The 21,023-nt window shown below is 49.1% G+C and overlaps 1 protein-coding gene and 4 long non-coding RNA genes across 9 annotated transcripts in view; all 5 read right to left on the reverse strand.

Annotated features, from left to right (window-relative positions):
* Positions 1-1,009: 1,009 nt before the first annotated feature.
* The window catches only part of LOC124411552 (cyclic nucleotide-gated cation channel alpha-3), a 66,546-nt gene continuing 46,532 nt past the window's right edge, over positions 1,010-21,023 (reverse strand). For 3 of the 5 annotated variants that reach the window (XM_046890740.1, XM_046890738.1, XM_046890737.1), the window contains exons 8-13: positions 11,502-11,642; positions 11,189-11,341; positions 10,643-10,792; positions 6,260-6,427; positions 4,045-4,470; positions 1,010-1,278 (exon numbers count right to left, since the gene is read on the reverse strand). In XM_046890740.1, coding sequence (XP_046746696.1) covers positions 1,010-1,278; positions 4,045-4,470; positions 6,260-6,427; positions 10,643-10,792; positions 11,189-11,341; positions 11,502-11,642 — 1,307 coding nt within the window. The remainder of the gene's footprint in view (positions 1,279-4,044; positions 4,471-6,259; positions 6,428-10,642; positions 10,793-11,188; positions 11,342-11,501; positions 11,643-21,023) is intronic. The other 2 variants (XM_046890739.1, XM_046890741.1) reach the window with 2 other exon arrangements.
* On the reverse strand, positions 12,611-18,033 carry LOC124411555. The gene is made up of 3 exons (XR_006929673.1): positions 18,003-18,033; positions 17,865-17,876; positions 12,611-12,728 (listed from the first exon to the last, which is right to left on the reverse strand). It is a non-coding gene; the product is annotated as an uncharacterized LOC124411555 (long non-coding RNA).
* LOC124411556 lies at positions 13,235-14,950 on the reverse strand. The gene is made up of 3 exons (XR_006929674.1): positions 14,928-14,950; positions 14,844-14,852; positions 13,235-13,331 (listed from the first exon to the last, which is right to left on the reverse strand). It is a non-coding gene; the product is annotated as an uncharacterized LOC124411556 (long non-coding RNA).
* Positions 18,983-19,314, reverse strand: LOC124411558. The gene is made up of 3 exons (XR_006929676.1): positions 19,302-19,314; positions 19,167-19,196; positions 18,983-18,992 (listed from the first exon to the last, which is right to left on the reverse strand). It is a non-coding gene; the product is annotated as an uncharacterized LOC124411558 (long non-coding RNA).
* On the reverse strand, positions 20,660-20,991 carry LOC124411559. The gene is made up of 3 exons (XR_006929677.1): positions 20,979-20,991; positions 20,844-20,873; positions 20,660-20,669 (listed from the first exon to the last, which is right to left on the reverse strand). It is a non-coding gene; the product is annotated as an uncharacterized LOC124411559 (long non-coding RNA).

Raw genomic sequence — 21,023 nt, forward strand, 5'->3', positions numbered from 1 at the left:
ATCAAAGAGAAAAGAAGGAAAAAAAAACATTAGAATGAGATTAAAAAACACTGTAGTCAATTAATGCATAATTTGCCCACCCGAATCAAATACGTTATTTATACATAATGTATATATAACAACCATCTAGGTATATCCACCGTATTTACAAAAGAAGTACAATCATGTAATTTATGTATCTAGTTTGAGGTGTTCCGTTAAATTTTCTTGCACCTGGATCGGTGGCTGCATTTCCGTTACCCGTTACCGACGCGGGATCGGCACTTGTTTTAATCTCGTCGAGACTGACAAGATAATCGACGATCATGGAACGCTGTTGATCATCGGCATCAACACTGCCATCACTTCCGTTATTAACTCTAATCGAAGAACCGATCGCCTCCATTTCCGGAACGTCGGAGTCAATGCCGAGAACTTCACTGTTAACCTGTATCTTGACGACGGTGTTGGCGAGGTAATTAAGGCGATCGTTGGCCTGAGACGCGGCAGAATTGCGCCGCCTTGAAATCTCCTCCGTGTCTAGAGGTGTGCCTATTCTCTCGAACACTTCGCTGCTGCAGTATTCGCACTGCGGGCAAAGTTTCGGCGTCTGACAGTTGAAGCAGATCAGATCACGCTCGATGTTTGTAGGAAAAATCGAACTCTTAATCGTCTTCCGGTTCCGTTCCTCCGGCCGTTCCATTCCCTCGTCTATGCACCTGGTAGGGAATCCCGCTGTCCCATTCGCCGGTGGCGTCTCGCAACACCTTGACCTTAAATCACACTCGCGACATAGAAGGAGGTTCGACTTGCTGCCCGGGTGGGATTTCGAGCCCCTGCAGGCACCTGAGTACCACGCTTCCTCCTCGTCCTCCTCCGCCGCTTCGTCCTCACCGTCCGTCTCGAACAACCTTTGGCTGAGACTGCCGATCGACTTCGTCTCGCTATTCCGAGAGCTTGATCGCCCCTCGACGTACCGTCTAACTAGTTCCATTCTGTTCTTGCCGCGCTCACGCGGCCATGTTTCTCGTTAAATGATGCTTTCACGGTTGCGCTCGTTGTCCTCTAGACTCGACGACGAACTCGCGCCGCATATCTGCATCTCGATTTCGGCTAGTCTGTGCTCCACCTCCCACTGCTGCTGGTTCAGCTTTACGCTCATCGCCGCGTTTTCCGTCTCCAGTGTCACTAGACGCTCACGGAGACGCTTTATCTCAGCGAGGAGCGCCTCGTGCGTTCCCAGAAGTGGCGTTGCGCCCTCACACTGCACCAGCGGACTCGTGCTGTTGCAGGTTGTTCCTGTGACAGAAAGCGAATTCGTTGGTCAAGCAGCGCCAACATTTTACACAAGGGCCCAGACTTGAGAGCTAATTAGACAACCTCCTCCTCCACCTCCCCCGCTTAGCGAAGGGCTCGCAATCATCTACCTGTACTGACCGAGTCATTTTATTATTCTACTAATTCTTAGGAGATATTTGCTTTAGCTGAGAGCTGCAGTGTCGGGCGTTTTCGCGATTAAAACAAAAAGAAATAATAATTACAATTTTTATTTGTAATTAAAGCAATAAGAAATACTGATTAAAATTGTGATTTGTAATTAAAAATATTTTAATGACAAATTACAAATGTACTTAGTATGGCTTATTCTTTTAATTATAAATTACGAATGTAATTAGTATCGGTTTGTCTACGAATTAGAACTTGAGAATGTAGTTAATATTGGTTTCTATTCTAATTACAAATTACGAATGTAAGAAGTATCGGTTTTTTCTTCTAATTAAAATTCATTTATCTTCAATAAACGATTAATTCGTTTTAACAAAGTAACTCAACCGAAATTGTTGAATTGAACTCAACGTATTTGGAATAAATAAGGGATACTAGATTGAAGTGAATGAACTACAACATAATCTACTTTGTTGGTTCCGGAATTCCTTTCCCTTCGTGAAAACATGGAACATGGAATACATACCTGAGGTCGTTGATTAAACGATTGCCACTGACATCGAATGACCCATATATACCTGAAGTATGATTTTAAGTATTTCAAAAAATAATATCAATTACATTCTGAAAATGTAATTACAGAGATATTCGATCCTCATTACATTTGCGCATTACAATTAAAAAAAAGATTTCAAGTACTTTTGTAATTTGTGATTAGAAGAAAAACCGACTCTAATTACGTTTGTCGTTTTTAATTAGAAATGAAAACTATACTAATTAAATTGTTTGTTTGTAATGAGGAGAAATATCGTTTCTAATTTCATTCATAATTAGAAGAACACCCGATACTAATTACATACTTCACTTGTAATTAGAAGCAAAATCGATACCGATTTCATTCCCGATGTAATTAGTTATACAAAGTAATCAGTGATGGCGAATACTAGCTGAGAAACCCTCCCTGATTATATAATAAAATAAGAGGAGTAAAATGACATGTCACAACATTATTTTGAAGAAAAGTGAATTGCTGCAGTAGATGTGAATCGTACTTGTTTTAGTATAATTAAATTCAGAAATTCTCTTCGGCTGAAAGTCAATATCCTACGCTAAAAACGTCGTCGCGTTTTAATATAAAATCGATCATTTAGTGCGAGTTTCGAGCTAAATTTATTTGATGTCACAAAATGAAACCCCATCGTATTGCGCGAGGTTATGTGTGCCTTGGTATGGTTAAAATTTATTCAAAACGATCAGCTGATTACCGAGTCCAGAGCCATATTCTTCTAATTACGTATACTGCATGAAAACGGTGCTGTGACGTATCATTTAACTCTTCGTTACAACTAGAATCCTGTAAAATCCCAAGTACACACATGTATGGATATTGATGCTTAAGAAATACGTGCAACACAAATGTAAGACCTGCATTTAACACCTAGGATGGCGGTACTGGCGAATAAAAAAGGACGAGAGGTGGTTTCATTCAAATTCATAAGTAATAATGCTAATTGATGCGGTATGGATGGAAAAGGGGTAAAATTGTGTACGAATGCAGTTTTGACGGTTACGTGAACCAGAGGCTCGTATACAAACCATTTTAATGCCATGATCTAATTGTAATTCTCATAGTGTATCTATAGAGAATATTGTACGTTCCTGTGTAAAATGAGAGAATATGACTGATGAAGCGTTGCCCTGCAGATTCATACAAATGTAATTGATTCGATTAGGCGGCTAGTATCTGGTCGCACAGGATAACAAACTGCAGGTATAGCCACTGCAGGATTTAAACTATATAGGAGGTGAAAACCGATGTTTTTAATGAACTGTACAAAGTTCTGTAACAAGGCGTATGTATCCTTAGAGGTTCTTTGATAATCTTATTTTCATCCATTCATTTTTTGCAGTGATTGAATAGTCACTTACAGTCAAATCAATTTCGAACATTGATTACTCATTGATTCGTTTCGAACACTGAAAACTAAGCCACGCGTATTTTTCTTTATCTGGGGCAAAAAGTTTAGAGGGATGAAACAACCCCAAAGATGGGCATTCAACGGGGTGATTTCTTGACGCGGTTCATGTATTTGAATGAAACCAACACTGAAATTTTTTTGTAATAAATAGGAAAACTACAGTGTTAGTTTGATTCAAATCCACCAAGCGCATCAAGAACCCTATAAAATAACATCAAAAACCAAACACGTGTCTCTTAGCTTTCAATATTCTACACAGAACTCTGAAATCAGAGGAGGACACCAAACTGATGTTCCTTGTAAGTTCACTGAATGAATAAATACTATTTAAGTTTGCAATCGCACACGCTCGTATAAGATGTCGACTGTTCTCGCTCGTTATTTCGGACACACCGATGATCTTTCCTTCGCTCGCGTTAATCCCTATATCGTCCTTCTTGGACTTCACTGCGGTTCAAACGTACCTAGCCAAGAATCTGAGAGTTCCGATACGTTCGAGAAAATATCCGAAGTAGATTTGGGATATATATATATATATATCACTGTGCGATCAAGCAAGGATTTGCTAAAAAAAGGTATGTTCTTATCGCTACGCTGTATTATGCCGTTGAGGGATCCCCGCGTGAATAGGGGGACTTACCGGATGGCGAGGATTGTTTTCCACTGAAGATTTGGAGGGAAGCACCGGTAATAGGCGGCCTCTGGTTCTGATCCTCGTTGCTGTGTCCGCTGCTGGTAGCGCTCATGGAGCTCTCCATGCTCTTAGTATTGCTGTTATTGTTATTATTATTGTTACTGTTGTTATTGTTGTTGTTGTTAGCGGCCACAGCGTTTGCGCCGCTACCGTGGCTACTTTGCTGACAACGCGATGCGACTGGACTCGGCAAGGGAGAGAATAACGAGTGCGCCGCCGTCGTAGAGGCCGCCACCATCGCTACCGGCACCGCCGACGCGAACATCGGCGCCTGATTCCGCGCTTCCAGCGCCGAGACCCACATCTCCTCGAGGGGAACCCGACCCCGCGACTCCACCAAGCCGGGTGTGCTCTGGCACCTACCCATGGCCGCTGTAAATTATGATAACACCGTCGTTAACCGGCTGATCCGCCATGTTGCATTTTATCAAAAGCCGATCCGCAGCCGGTGCGGACATTTTTGATGTCCTCGAAACCCCATGGATTTATGACCTTTCAGAATTTCAATACTGACTTTTTTTTCTGCCACTGGATACTCGAAAATTACAGCATAAGCACATGTCGAACCACTGTCAAAAAAATAATTAACGAAATAAAGAACTATACAAACTCTACTAATGAAGCTTTAAGTAACCTTTCACTTATAACTATTGTATAATGCGGTAGATTAGGTGCTAGGTATTGAATAAATTCGATTGCGGAAAAAATAATAAACTGATAAAGGGCCATTCGACAAACACGTTAACTTTTTGCACGATTATAGACCCCCCCTATATATAATAGAAACCATTTTGTCGTATGGCTATGAATAGAGATAGGCAGCCCTTCATTTCTTTCTCTGCCGAATTTTTGTGCTAAAACACGAATTCTATACAGAAAAACCGAACGTCACATTTTTTCACCCCTCCGTAACCCATGGCTTTACACCTTGACCCCTCTCCCCACCCTTCCCGCCCCCGCCTCGTCAAAAGCAAACGTATTTTTTGAACCGCCCCTAAAGTCTTTTGGAAGAGATGAGAGAGAACAGATTTGAAAAACAATTCCGGTAAAAATGACGGATTTTGGATTCGTGAACGGTTTTTGTTTTCTTATTATATCCGAAACTATCCGAAATATATCCAAATTATAGGAAATCCCATTACGAATACAATGCGGAAACAAAAACTGTATACAAATTCGAATAAGACCGTATTTATCTATCGGAAATTTTTTGCAGGATTTCTATATGCCTATAAGCGTAATTAAATACACTGAATACAAAATTCGGAATTCGTTTGATCGTTGAGTCCTGAATGCTCATATCCATTGACCATGTAATCTAGACTCGACTGCACTAAATCCCATGAATGTTTTAACAATTGGCGTTGTGTTTGCCGTTTGATCACTGACGTCAATGAGTCTTTGCGGTCTGTGATTCGCTTTGCAAATATGTCCGACTGGGACACAGGTGTACTGTAAACTGTCACAGGAGTAATACATAAATGGACCAGATGAATTCCTTTCATGCCTGTAAATCAGATTGTTTGAATATTGAAAAATTTAATAGCTAGGTAGTGTAATTAAATCGATCGAGTAGAAGTTGGGTAACTGCATATTTTTTTTTAAATATCGATTTCTGCAGATAGATCTTGTCTAAATATACACATATGTATGTATTGACCATCCTCTTTTTCCATCCATCCTCTCAATTTAAAGGAATTTCGTTCACCCTTACGATTATGTAGGGTGTAAAATCCTTCTTCAGGGATGTTCGCGTGCTTCTATAAGGCAACCCTATATCCGCACTTTACGTTGGCACCTGTTGCTCTGGGTTATGGTGTCAAGCGGAACTAAATAGCGCTCGATTTATTGTCAATGCAGCGAATGCATTTGAGGATCGCAAATATAACCCGCCTGGAATTATTGTTCTGAGGTAGTTTCGTGCAAAAATATATTTCCTCTGATCAGTACAATACAATATCGATAGCCGATAAAAGGATAATATTAACCTGAACCCTGAACGGCGATCTAATATATGAGTGGATCTGAAGAATATGGCACCGAAAGTGCGATCAGCTGATCAAGGTTATGCAGTCTTCGGTACTTGGTAAATGCGATATCGCACAAGTAAAGGAAAATAGAATTATACCTCTTCAGTAGAATGAAACGCAACGACTTTTACCTTTTTCAAGCGGTGCCCTCTTGTATTTCTCCAGTCTTTTTACGGCGATTGCTTCCAGTCGTACCCTGGCCGCTGGATACTCCTTGAGGACGTCCCACATGTCCTTTTTACTTAGCACGAACAGGTCCGAGTATCCGACGGAACGGACGCTAGCTGTTCTCCGGTTACCTACGTCGTTATAGCCAGTTAATTATTATCGGATAGCCCCAAGCTCCCCGCCACATCCGTCGGCATTTCTTGCTTTTACAAGATTTATTTTTCATTTGTTTAACCCTACAGCTATCCCTACACATCAGCGCGGCTCAACCATCGAGGAAGCGGAAAACTTTATGATAGATGAAATTTGACTCATTTTTCGATAGTAAGTGAATAATTTAGATGGCCAGTTGTCAATTTTGAATAAAGAAACATATTTCAATCCCCAGTTTCTCGTCACCGAGTTGCCCATATTAAAATTCATAGTTTTATCAAAGGTTCTGCAATTTATATTCAAATATTACCTAGCAAAAATATTATTTATTTTTTATTCAATGATTTCCTTTTTGCTGTTTCTCTATTTTCGGTGATAATTTAAAAGATATTCTCCCAGACGATCCTTCGAATTATGTACGTACTATATTTACAGGTATATAATGCATTCAAATTATCCGAATTTAAAATTTTATTGCTCTCGGAATTTTCATCGATAATATATGGTGCCAAAAAATCTAACTTAACCAGAATCGTTTTGACAAATGAATACGTTGAGTAATAAATATGATGTCACGGTGTACGGATTTAAATTTATCTTCAAAACGCCTGATCTAACGACTGAGCAGCTCTTTCATTACTTGATGTTAGGTTTATTACTTGTTCATTGAATTATTATGATTATTATTTTTTTTTCAAACAAATTCTACTCAAGAATGCAGAAAGGAATCGATTATTAAAAAAAAAAATGAAAAAAAAATATTCTATACGATCAATAATTATAACTAAAGTATAATAATTGTACATAGAGGATATAGGTATATATACGTATACTAAACAAGATCTACGATATTAATATAGTAAAGTGAATACATAATAATAATAATAATGAAGGATACAAAATGCAACTGTTTTACTTCCTAAATACGTGGATGGATTGTAAGACGTAACAATACTAGCACGAAATCAGACCCATGTCAATCCGCGTACACGCATTATGCATGTAGGTATATTCGCAGAAGCGATTACACAGGTCTGCGTTTTTTTTTTGCGGTTCTTCTACTGGAGTGGTAATATTCGTAAAAGTAGTCCTGAATGTAGTATAAAACGACATTTATATGATATACACCACGTCACATTCAGCAGATTTAGATGAGACCGTGTTTAAATGGAAACCAGGTGCAAACTACAGGTTGGATGAAGTAGAACTACCTATATCTATAAAGTTTTGATTGCATTCATCAACAGTGGTTTTGTTGCCCGCGATATTTGAATAGTCTTAGTAAGATTTTATGTCAACGACCCTAGGAGTGAGCGAAGTTTTTCGAAATTGGCTCTAGTTATTTATTTCATCGACGCTTTATATGACTGAATCCAAATGAAATCGTGCAGGCCAGCGGACGTGATGTTCCAGAATCGTTCGGCGTTCAAATATTTTAATATTTTTTTAATTTTATAAATCTTTAATTCTCGAACTTTTTCGATGATACTTGTTTCATGTTATCCAGAATTTCGTACTCTGTCGAGGAATACAAAAAAATCAAAAAAATTTTGATAATTACCGAAAACATCGACGTTTTTTGGAAAATATAAAAACTCGTGTTCCTCAAAGACTCCGTTACCACCTTTAAAACGCATATCGATTTTTTTGTTTCAGATGATCCGGTAACGAGTTATCATGTTCACCACAAAACAACTTTTTTTTTTCAAGGCGCCTCCGGAGATTCGCTGTCACGGGCATATTTATCAATTTTTTTTATTGAACATTTTTTCTAATATACTTCAGAAGTTATACTATAATATATATATATATATAAAATGAATGAAACAATATTACTCATATCGGCGCAAAAAAAAATCATGAAAATGTGCCTTTTTTCGGATTTAAAAACCTTACCCTTCCCTTAAATCAATATTTCCATACTTATAAATATTTTTATACATATCAATATTTTTATAATGTTTTTGTAAAATCATTTACCGAAAAAAATGAGAGAAAATAGATGAAAAATATTTTTTTGAGATGCCTTCAGAGTCGTTCCTGTACTGTGTGTCACTTATCCAACAACAACTTCACAACCTCCTGCCGAGGCCAGGTTCCGACGAATAGCTGGCAGCATAAGTTTTTATGCCTTCTCAATTAATAAACTACCGGTAAAAAAAAGTTCAGCTTTTATCATTTAAGTCATTTTTTTTTTCACATCATTAGGTCCATGGCAGGAGTACATCGATCTACGATACAGGTGGCAGGAGGTGATTTTTTTTCTAACTGATATGTCATTAAACGATAGGTAAAGTTTCAGCTTTTATCATGTATGTCATTTACTCGTTTTTTTTTAACAACATTGATAAGCTGCTGATAAGCGTTGTCCCGCTGGTGCGCCGGCAGGAGTTGATTTTATGTCAAGAAGGCGTTAATATAACACGAAAATAATGAAATTATTCTTTATCAAATGTGTCACAAAAATGTTGCTGGCTCCCGGACTATAAAGTCTGCATCTTCATACCAACGAAGTAAATATGAATTTCCTAGATTACTTCTTTGAAACTAATAAAAATATTTATTCTAATAGAGTTATTTTGAAAAAAGTGTCTCTGCAAATATATATGAATAACAAAATATCGTGATGTGGTATGTAAAATCAGGAGTTCATATTTTGAATCAGTAGACCACAATCTATGTGTGTCATGTACAAGCGTTCAGAAAACTTTTTCATTGCAAGCCTATGTTATTATTCTCTATAAAGTATGCGAGATAGAGTTTCGAAAACCAGCACATGTATTTGGAATCTATAGTGTTGAGTTTATTATTCAAATTTCAATCTTTCGCATAAGATAATGCAATAGAACTGAAGACCAAACTCAAGTTACGAAACTGATGTAATTATATCACCTGAAGGTATAGTACCAAGACGGCTGCAGGTGGTACGCTTGAGATTTTAATTCACTTGCCGGGTCGTTTACAAAATCGGAAGTTATCGAAACAACACCTCAAGCCAAAGAAAATTAGTGCTAGAATGATTCACTCATCGTTTCACCTTTGGCAAACGTACAGGAACTGAGAATATAAATTTGGTAAGGTGCAGAAAGCAATGATTAGTTGTTGATTAGATGCATATATGAAAGTAATTGCATTGACTGAGAACAACTACATCAAAGCACTTAATTACGAGTAAAGCCACGATTTTTGTACATTTATGCACCGGTCTCTAGTGTAATAATAAAATTGGATAATATTAACTATGTATCGACTACTTAACCGTTGGTTGCTGATAATTTTATTTTACTTAAATTACGTTCGAAAATATTTGTATCATATACTTGAAAAATACTACGCATTGAACATGGCGAATGATGTTTGAAAAAATGTAGCTTGCAAAAATAGAGCCAATTTCAGTTTGAATACATTGCCATGTAGACTTCTGTATTGGGAATATCCAAAGAGGATTTTACTATTTGTGGTGTGCTAAATGGTCGCATCTCGTAATATGGTCGCCTACGACAGGAGGGGCAAGGTTGCTCTGATTAAAAAATATTGCCGATAAGTGCTGTTATAGTATTTGATTGGCAGACTTAAATCGTATTGATTCAAACTTCTGATTTATACTTTTTCGCGGGTCTAGAAGAACTTGTGTCATCGGAGATTTAAGAAAAATTATTTTTACCAAATAGAAAGTAGCCTTGAACGGAAATCATTATTCGTCACGGCCAATAGTCTGCCAATTCTAAAAGGTGGCGTGGGAAAAATTGGTCTATGGTTTGTCAAGAGGTGACTTGAGAGTGAGAAATGACTGTGATCTAACTAAGGGTATTTAAGATAGCGAGAACTATAGATGGAGTAGTAGAGAAAGGAAGAAAGAGAAAGAGAAAAAGAGAACTAATCCGCAGGGATACGTAAGCACATCTCTTAGTTTTTACTATTTTTATAATAAAATAACATTATTATAATAAAGTGATGGCTTGTTGAAGCACGAGGAAAATTTACAAATATAAAGATCGCATAGTGTTACGTATCCCTCTAAACCAATAATCCATTCCAAATTATACTGGGGGAGACTTTCAGCTCATACCAGGCTGCATTACGCGATGCATGACGATCGAATAGCGTTGTATAGTTGCTGATAATGAAGGAACGTAAACATGAGAGATTGAGATAGGGACACCCTGAGTCCCCTGGCTGGTTGGAATATTTACCGCACTCTTTACCTGCAGTCCCCATATTGAGGATGCTGATTTCTCCGAAGTAGGAACCCGCCTTGAGCGTCGCCAGGACGGTCTTTCCGTTGTCCGCTACCACCTGTAGGCGACCCCTGTTCACTATGTACATTTCCTTTCCCACCTCACCTATCGATCAGGAAACAACTACATTTTTTTCACTTTTCGCCACTTGCGTTGTGAATTCGGAATACTTGTTCAGCTCAAAATTAATATCTGATTATGTTCAGAGGCAAGAAATAATCCACGTTGATCATGCACACATGATCAATACGGTATTCACAGAGCGTGAAACCCGTGAGAATAATTTTAATTCACTGTACGTTAATTTGGTGGAAATTAAATGTGGCCAAATCGTGGAAAAAGTACTAACTGTCTTAGAACACATCTTGAAGCCCTGGTAATGTAGTTTACATAGTACTTGACAAAATCTTATAGGAAGATTTACAGAGAAATTTTATGATAGATAGTTATATAATATATAAATGTTATGATGGAAAAAATATTCTGATATGGCTCACTCACCTTTACGGCATATATAATCACCGGGTGAGAAGAGGACGGGTCGTAATCTCAGCACCAATTCACAGAGGAAGCCTGCTTCCGTATTTTGGAAGATTTCAACTCTCTTTAACGTGTCCAAATGCACGTTTATCGCCATTTCGGCTTTCAGTTTGTCTGAAAAAAAAATTCAGATCTGAGTCGAAAGAATTTGATGCTATATAGAAAGATTTCCGAAGAGAGCCAGAAGGTGTGTCAGAATCACATTGACAACTCAGTGAATCAAAGTATAGAATAAATGGTAGCTACCTTCTAAGATAGGTGTGACTAGAATTACCTGGTAAACAACTAACTGCCTTTTCTTCGTCAGAACATTTCTGGGTTAGCCACAGATAGTCAAACCACTTGATCACCTTGACCTGCAAATGATTGGGCACCCTTCGCATTCGCATGTACGTTTTAACGCCGTCAAGTTTCGCTAAAAATTAGAAATAAGTTCGCTGAGATTGATTTAGTTATACGATAGTTTGAACAGATCAATAATGCTAGTATAAAACGAATGCTGAACGTAAGCATTCGAACAAGCATACCCAAAGTGAAGACGTGAATCAATGGATCTAGACAATAACATTCTGTCGGACCAGAATGAGGAAGACAGAAAGTAGAAACTTAAAATTGGACAGTAAGAAGGGCTACGGAAATGAAATGCGGAGAGTGATATGCAGGTGAATATTTATTCTTGTAATCAGATTAATTAAGTTGCATTCAAAAAATAATATTCATTTGTGTGCACGATTGCTCTAATATCCTAACAGTAGAGACTGATGTGATATAGATATTTAGACAATACATATGAGATCGTCTATTTCTAGTCCCCGCTGGGGAATATATTAGAATAAACACGACAGTCTAAGTATACAAATTCGAGAATAGCACAAAACTGAGGGTATATATGGAAACTAGGAAATATTTTCGGAAATGAGGAAGTTGCAGTGTGAAAGTTGATGGCTTATCAAAAGTGGAATTCTGATCGAATTATTATACAACAGAAAAAACGTAAGATGTACAACCGGAATATCAAATAAGACACTGACTGATATAGCAAATACTATGAAATTTTCAGTAACCTAGGTCTGTACATGGACGAAGTCGCAGATTCAAAAGGGTATCTATAGTAGAGAATAAATCTATGCGATTGCTAAGTAGGGTTCTTTATAATATTCCAGAGGAATATGGTGGTGATGGTGGTGATGTGGTGGAGCACATCCTGGGTCCAGAGACATGCCTGCTGCGGCCCCACCAGCGCCGAATCCTGATCCCACGCCGGCTCCACCAGCTGCAGCTGCACCAGCTCCAGCACCTGCTCCTGCAGCGCCACCGTATCCTAATCCCAGACCTGAGCCCCATCCCATTCCTGCACCATTACCGAATCCTGATCCCGCACCAGCTGCACCGGCTGCACCGGCTGCACCGGCTCCACCAGCCGCGGCTGCACCAGCTCCACCAGCTGCTGCTGCACCGGCTCCACCAGCTGCTCCTGCACCAGCGGCACCAGCGGCTCCTGCTCCGGCTCCGGCGGCTGCGGCTGCACCAGCTGCACCGGCTGCACCAGCTCCACCAGCTGCAGCTGCTCCAGCACCCGCTCCTGCAGCGCCACCGTATCCTAATCCCAAACCTGAGCCCCATCCGAATCCTGCACCATTACCGAATCCTGATCCCGCACCCGCTGCACCGGCTGCAGCTGCACCAGCCCCAGCACCTCCTCCTGCAGCGCCTCCGTATCCCAATCCCAAACCTGAGCCCCATCCCATTCCTGCACCACTACCGAATCCTGATCCCGCACCAGCTGCACCGGCTGCACCGGCTGCACCGGCTCCACCAGCCGCAGCTGCACCAGCTCCACCAGCTGCTGCTGCACCGGCTCCACCAGCTGCTCCTGCACCGGCTCCACCAGCTGCTCCTGCACCGGCACCAAATCCTGACGCGGCACTACCTCCTGCTGATGATGAACCACTACTAAATCCTAATGATGAACTACTACCACCGGCTGACGAAGCAGCACCTCCTGCTGCTCCGGCTGCACCGCCAGCAGCGGCACCAGCGGCTCCTGCTCCGGCTCCACCAGCTGCGGCTGCACCGGCTGCACCAGCTCCACCAGCTGCAGCTGCTCCAGCACCCGCTCCTGCAGCGCCACCGTATCCTAATCCCAAACCTGAGCCCCATCCGAATCCTGCACCATTACCGAATCCTGATCCCGCACCCGCTGCACCGGCTGCAGCTGCACCAGCCCCAGCACCTCCTCCTGCAGCGCCTCCGTATCCCAATCCCAAACCTGAGCCCCATCCCATTCCTGCACCATTACCGAATCCTGATCCCGCACCAGCTGCACCGGCTCCACCAGCCGCAGCTGCACCAGCTCCACCAGCTGCTGCTGCACCGGCTCCACCAGCTGCTCCTGCACCGGCTCCACCAGCTGCTCCTGCACCGGCACCAAATCCTGACGCGGCACTACCTCCTGCTGATGATGAACCACTACTAAATCCTAATGATGAACTACTACCACCGGCTGACGAAGCAGCACCTCCTGCTGCTCCGGCTGCACCGCCAGCGGCGGCACCAGCGGCACCAGCGGCTCCTGCTCCGGCTCCACCAGCTGCGGCTGCACCGGCTGCACCGGCTGCACCAGCTCCACCAGCTGCAGCTGCTCCAGCACCCGCTCCTGCAGCGCCACCGTATCCTAATCCCAAACCTGAGCCCCATCCGAATCCTGCACCATTACCGAATCCTGATCCCGCACCCGCTGCACCGGCTGCAGCTGCACCAGCCCCAGCACCTCCTCCTGCAGCGCCTCCGTATCCCAATCCCAAACCTGAGCCCCATCCCATTCCTGCACCATTACCGAATCCTGATCCCGCACCAGCTGCACCGGCTCCACCAGCCGCAGCTGCACCAGCTCCACCAGCTGCTGCTGCACCGGCTCCACCAGCTGCTCCTGCACCGGCTCCACCAGCTGCTCCTGCACCGGCACCAAATCCTGACGCGGCACTACCTCCTGCTGATGATGAACCACTACTAAATCCTAATGATGAACTACTACCACCGGCTGACGAAGCAGCACCTCCTGCTGCTCCGGCTGCACCGCCAGCGGCGGCACCAGCGGCACCAGCGGCTCCTGCTCCGGCTCCACCAGCTGCGGCTGCACCGGCTGCACCGGCTGCACCAGCTCCACCAGCTGCAGCTGCTCCAGCACCCGCTCCTGCAGCGCCACCGTATCCTAATCCCAAACCTGAGCCCCATCCGAATCCTGCACCATTACCGATTCCTGATCCCGCACCCGCTGCACCGGCTGCAGCTGCACCAGCCCCAGCACCTCCTCCTGCAGCGCCTCCGTATCCCAATCCCAAACCTGAGCCCCATCCCATTCCTGCACCATTACCGAATCCTGATCCCGCACCAGCTGCACCGGCTCCACCAGCCGCAGCTGCACCAGCTCCACCAGCTGCTGCTGCACCGGCTCCACCAGCTGCTCCTGCACCGGCTCCACCAGCTGCTCCTGCACCGGCTCCACCAGCTGCTCCTGCACCGGCACCAAATCCTGACGCGGCACTACCTCCTGCTGATGATGAACCACTACTAAATCCTAATGATGAACTACTACCACCGGCTGACGAAGCAGCACCTCCTGCTGCTCCGGCTGCACCGCCAGCGGCGGCACCAGCGGCACCAGCGGCTCCTGCTCCGGCTCCACCAGCTGCGGCTGCACCGGCTGCACCGGCTGCACCAGCTCCACCAGCTGCAGCTGCTCCAGCACCCGCTCCTGCAGCGCCACCGTATCCTAATCCCAAACCTGAGCCCCATCCGAATCCTGCACCATTACCGATTCCTGATCCCGCACCCGCTGCACCGGCTGCAGCTGCACCAGCCCCAGCACCTCCTCCTGCAGCGCCTCCGTATCCCAATCCCAAACCTGAGCCCCATCCCATTCCTGCACCATTACCGAATCCTGATCCCGCACCAGCTGCACCGGCTCCACCAGCCGCAGCTGCACCAGCTCCACCAGCTGCTGCTGCACCGGCTCCACCAGCTGCTGCTGCACCGGCTCCACCAGCTGCTGCTGCACCGGCTCCACCAGCTGCTCCTGCACCGGCACCAAATCCTGACGCGGCACTACCTCCTGCTGATGATGAACCACTACTAAATCCTAATGATGAACTACTACCACCGGCTGACGAAGCAGCACCTCCTGCTGCTCCGGCTGCACCGCCAGCGGCGGCACCAGCGGCACCAGCGGCTCCTGCTCCGGCTCCACCAGCTGCGGCTGCACCGGCTGCACCGGCTGCACCAGCTCCACCAGCTGCAGCTGCTCCAGCACCCGCTCCTGCAGCGCCACCGTATCCTAATCCCAAACCTGAGCCCCATCCGAATCCTGCACCATTACCGAATCCTGATCCCGCACCCGCTGCACCGGCTGCAGCTGCACCAGCCCCAGCACCTCCTCCTGCAGCGCCTCCGTATCCCAATCCCGAACCTGAGCCCCATCCCATTCCTGCACCATTACCGAATCCTGATCCCGCACCAGCTGCACCGGCTCCACCAGCCGCAGCTGCACCAGCTCCACCAGCTGCTGCTGCACCGGCTCCACCAGCTGCTGCTGCACCGGCTCCACCAGCTGCTGCTGCACCGGCTCCACCAGCTGCTCCTGCACCGGCTCCACCAGCTGCTCCTGCACCGGCACCAAATCCTGACGCGGCACTACCTCCTGCTGATGATGAACCACTACTAAATCCTAATGATGAACTACTACCACCGGCTGACGAAGCAGCACCTCCTGCTGCTCCGGCTGCACCGCCAGCGGCGGCACCAGCGGCACCAGCGGCTCCTGCTCCGGCTCCACCAGCTGCGGCTGCACCGGCTGCACCGGCTGCACCAGCTCCACCAGCTGCAGCTGCTCCAGCACCCGCTCCTGCAGCGCCACCGTATCCTAATCCCAAACCTGAGCCCCATCCGAATCCTGCACCATTACCGATTCCTGATCCCGCACCCGCTGCACCGGCTGCAGCTGCACCAGCCCCAGCACCTCCTCCTGCAGCGCCTCCGTATCCCAATCCCAAACCTGAGCCCCATCCCATTCCTGCACCATTACCGAATCCTGATCCCGCACCAGCTGCACCGGCTCCACCAGCCGCAGCTGCACCAGCTCCACCAGCTGCTGCTGCACCGGCTCCACCAGCTGCTCCTGCACCGGCTCCACCAGCTGCTCCTGCACCGGCTCCACCAGCTGCTCCTGCACCGGCACCAAATCCTGACGCGGCACTACCTCCTGCTGATGATGAACCACTACTAAATCCTAATGATGAACTACTACCACCGGCTGACGAAGCAGCACCTCCTGCTGCTCCGGCTGCACCGCCAGCGGCGGCACCAGCGGCACCAGCGGCTCCTGCTCCGGCTCCACCAGCTGCGGCTGCACCGGCTGCACCGGCTGCACCAGCTCCACCAGCTGCAGCTGCTCCAGCACCCGCTCCTGCAGCGCCACCGTATCCTAATCCCAAACCTGAGCCCCATCCGAATCCTGCACCATTACCGAATCCTGATCCCGCACCCGCTGCACCGGCTGCAGCTGCACCAGCCCCAGCACCTCCTCCTGCAGCGCCCCCGTATCCCAATCCCAAACCTGAGCCCCATCCCATTCCTGCACCATTACCGAATCCTGATCCCGCACCAGCTGCACCGGCTCCACCAGCCGCAGCTGCACCAGCTCCACCAGCTGCTGCTGCACCGGCTCCACCAGCTGCTCCTGCACCGGCTCCATCAGCTGCTCCTGCACCGGCACCAAATCCTGACGCGGCACTACCTCCTGCTGATGATGAACCACTACTAAATCCTAATGATGAACTACTACCACCGGCTGACGAAGCAGCACCTCCTGCTGCTCCGGCTGCACCGCCAGCGGCGGCACCAGCGGCACCAGCGGCTCCTGCTCCGGCTCCACCAGCTGCGGCTGCACCGGCTGCACCGGCTGCACCAGCTCCACCAGCTGCAGCTGCTCCAGCACCCGCTCCTGCAGCGCCACCGTATCCTAATCCCAAACCTGAGCCCCATCCGAATCCTGATCCCGCACCCGCTGCACCGGCTGCAGCTGCACCAGCCCCAGCACCTCCTCCTGCAGCGCCCCCGTATCCCAATCCCAAACCTGAGCCCCATCCCATTCCTGCACCATTACCGAATCCTGATCCCGCACCAGCTGCACCGGCTGCACCGGCTGCACCGGCCCCACCAGCCGCAGCTGCACCAGCTCCACCAGCTGCTGCTGCACTGGCTCCACCAGCTGCTCCTGCACCGGCTCCACCAGCTGCTCCTGCACCGGCACCAAATCCTGACGCGGCACTACCTCCTGCTGATGATGAACCACTACTAAATCCTGATGATGAACTACTACCACCGGCTGACGAAGCAGCACCTCCTGCTGCTCCGGCTGCACCGCCAGCGGCGGCACCAGCGGCACCAGCGGCTCCTGCTCCGGCTCCACCAGCTGCGGCTGCACCGGCTGCACCGGCTGCACCAGCTCCACCAGCTGCAGCTGCTCCAGCACCCGCTCCTGCAGCGCCACCGTATCCTAATCCCAAACCTGAGCCCCATCCGAATCCTGCACCATTACCGAATCCTGATCCCGCACCCGCTGCACCGGCTGCAGCTGCACCAGCCCCAGCACCTCCTCCTGCAGCGCCTCCGTATCCTAATCCCAAACCTGAGCCCCATCCCATTCCTGCACCATTACCGAATCCTGATCCCGCACCAGCTGCACCGGCTGCACCGGCTGCAGCTGCACCTGCTCCACCAGCTGCTCCTGCACCAGCTCCACCAGCTGCTGCTGCACTGGCTCCACCAGCTGCTCCTGCACCGGCTCCACCAGCTGCTCCTGCACCGGCACCAAATCCTGACGCGGCACTACCTCCTGCTGATGATGAACCACTACTAAATCCTGATGATGAACTACTACCACCGGCTGACGAAGCAGCACCTCCTGCTGCTCCGGCTGCACCGCCAGCGGCGGCACCAGCGGCACCAGCGGCTCCTGCTCCGGCTCCACCAGCTGCGGCTGCACCGGCTGCACCGGCTGCACCAGCTCCACCAGCTGCAGCTGCTCCAGCACCCGCTCCTGCAGCGCCACCGTATCCTAATCCCAAACCTGAGCCCCATCCGAATCCTGCACCATTACCGAATCCTGATCCCGCACCCGCTGCACCGGCTGCAGCTGCACCAGCCCCAGCACCTCCTCCTGCAGCGCCTCCGTATCCTAATCCCAAACCTGAGCCCCATCCCATTCCTGCACCATTACCGAATCCTGATCCCGCACCAGCTGCACCGGCTGCACCGGCTGCACCGGCTCCACCAGCCGCAGCTGCACCAGCTCCACCAGCTGCTGCTGCACTGGCTCCACCAGCTGCTCCTGCACCGGCTCCACCAGCTGCTCCTGCACCGGCACCAAATCCTGACGCGGCACTACCTCCTGCTGATGATGAACCACTACTAAATCCTGATGATGAACTACTACCACCGGCTGACGAAGCAGCACCTCCTGCTGCTCCGGCTGCACCGCCAGCGGCGGCACCAGCGGCACCAGCGGCTCCTGCTCCGGCTCCACCGGCTGCGGCTGCACCGGCTGCACCAGCTGCACCGGCTCCACCAGCTGCAGCTGCTCCAGCACCCGCTCCTGCAGCGCCACCGTATCCTAATCCCAAACCTGAGCCCAATCCGAATCCTGCACCATTACCGAATCCTGATCCCGCACCCGCTGCACCGGCTGCAGCTGCACCAGCCCCAGCACCTCCTCCTGCAGCGCCTCCGTATCCTAATCCCAAACCTGAGCCCCATCCCATTCCTGCACCATTACCGAATCCTGATCCCGCACCAGCTGCACCGGCTGCACCGGCTGCAGCTGCACCTGCTCCACCAGCTGCTCCTGCACCAGCTCCACCAGCTGCTGCTGCACTGGCTCCACCAGCTGCTCCTGCACCGGCTCCACCAGCTGCTCCTGCACCGGCACCAAATCCTGACGCGGCACTACCTCCTGCTGATGATGAACCACTACTAAATCCTGATGATGAACTACTACCACCGGCTGACGAAGCAGCACCTCCTGCTGCTCCGGCTGCACCGCCAGCGGCGGCACCAGCGGCACCAGCGGCTCCTGCTCCGGCTCCACCGGCTGCGGCTGCACCGGCTGCACCAGCTGCACCGGCTCCACCAGCTGCAGCTGCTCCAGCACCCGCTCCTGCAGCGCCACCGTATCCTAATCCCAAACCTGAGCCCAATCCGAATCCTGCACCATTACCGAATCCTGATCCCGCACCCGCTGCACCGGCTGCAGCTGCACCAGCCCCAGCACCTCCTCCTGCAGCGCCTCCGTATCCTAATCCCAAACCTGAGCCCCATCCCATTCCTGCACCATTACCGAATCCTGATCCCGCACCAGCTGCACCGGCTGCACCGGCTGCAGCTGCACCTGCTCCACCAGCTGCTCCTGCACCAGCTCCACCAGCTGCTGCTGCACTGGCTCCACCAGCTGCTCCTGCACCGGCTCCACCAGCTGCTCCTGCACCGGCACCAAATCCTGACGCGGCACTACCTCCTGCTGATGATGAACCACTACTAAATCCTGATGATGAACTACTACCACCGGCTGACGAAGCAGCACCTCCTGCTGCTCCGGCTGCACCGCCAGCGGCGGCACCAGCGGCACCAGCGGCTCCTGCTCCGGCTCCACCAGCTGCGGCTGCACCGGCTGCACCGGCTGCACCAGCTCCACCAGCTGCAGCTGCTCCAGCACCCGCTCCTGCAGCGCCACCGTATCCTAATCCCAAACCTGAGCCCCATCCGAATCCTGCACCATTACCGAATCCTGATCCCGCACCCGCTGCACCGGCTGCAGCTGCACCAGCCCCAGCACCTCCTCCTGCAGCGCCTCCGTATCCTAATCCCAAACCTGAGCCCCATCCCATTCCTGCACCATTACCGAATCCTGATCCCGCACCAGCTGCACCGGCTGCACCGGCTGCACCGGCTCCACCAGCCGCAGCTGCACCAGCTCCACCAGCTGCTGCTGCACTGGCTCCACCAGCTGCTCCTGCACCGGCTCCACCAGCTGCTCCTGCACCGGCACCAAATCCTGACGCGGCACTACCTCCTGCTGATGATGAACCACTACTAAATCCTGATGATGAACTACTACCACCGGCTGACGAAGCAGCACCTCCTGCTGCTCCGGCTGCACCGCCAGCGGCGGCACCAGCGGCACCAGCGGCTCCTGCTCCGGCTCCACCGGCTGCGGCTGCACCGGCTGCACCAGCTGCACCGGCTCCACCAGCTGCAGCTGCTCCAGCACCCGCTCCTGCAGCGCCACCGTATCCTAATCCCAAACCTGAGCCCAATCCGAATCCTGCACCATTACCGAATCCTGATCCCGCACCCGCTGCACCGGCTGCAGCTGCACCAGCCCCAGCACCTCCTCCTGCAGCGCCTCCGTATCCTAATCCCAAACCTGAGCCCCATCCCATTCCTGCACCATTACCGAATCCTGATCCCGCACCAGCTGCACCGGCTGCACCGGCTGCAGCTGCACCTGCTCCACCAGCTGCTCCTGCACCAGCTCCACCAGCTGCTGCTGCACTGGCTCCACCAGCTGCTCCTGCACCGGCTCCACCAGCTGCTCCTGCACCGGCACCAAATCCTGACGCGGCACTACCTCCTGCTGATGATGAACCACTACTAAATCCTGATGATGAACTACTACCACCGGCTGACGAAGCAGCACCTCCTGCTGCTCCGGCTGCACCGCCAGCGGCGGCACCAGCGGCAC

This window comes from Diprion similis, chromosome 10 (assembly GCF_021155765.1).
Source record: "Diprion similis isolate iyDipSimi1 chromosome 10, iyDipSimi1.1, whole genome shotgun sequence".
NCBI lineage: Eukaryota > Metazoa > Arthropoda > Insecta > Hymenoptera > Diprionidae > Diprion > Diprion similis.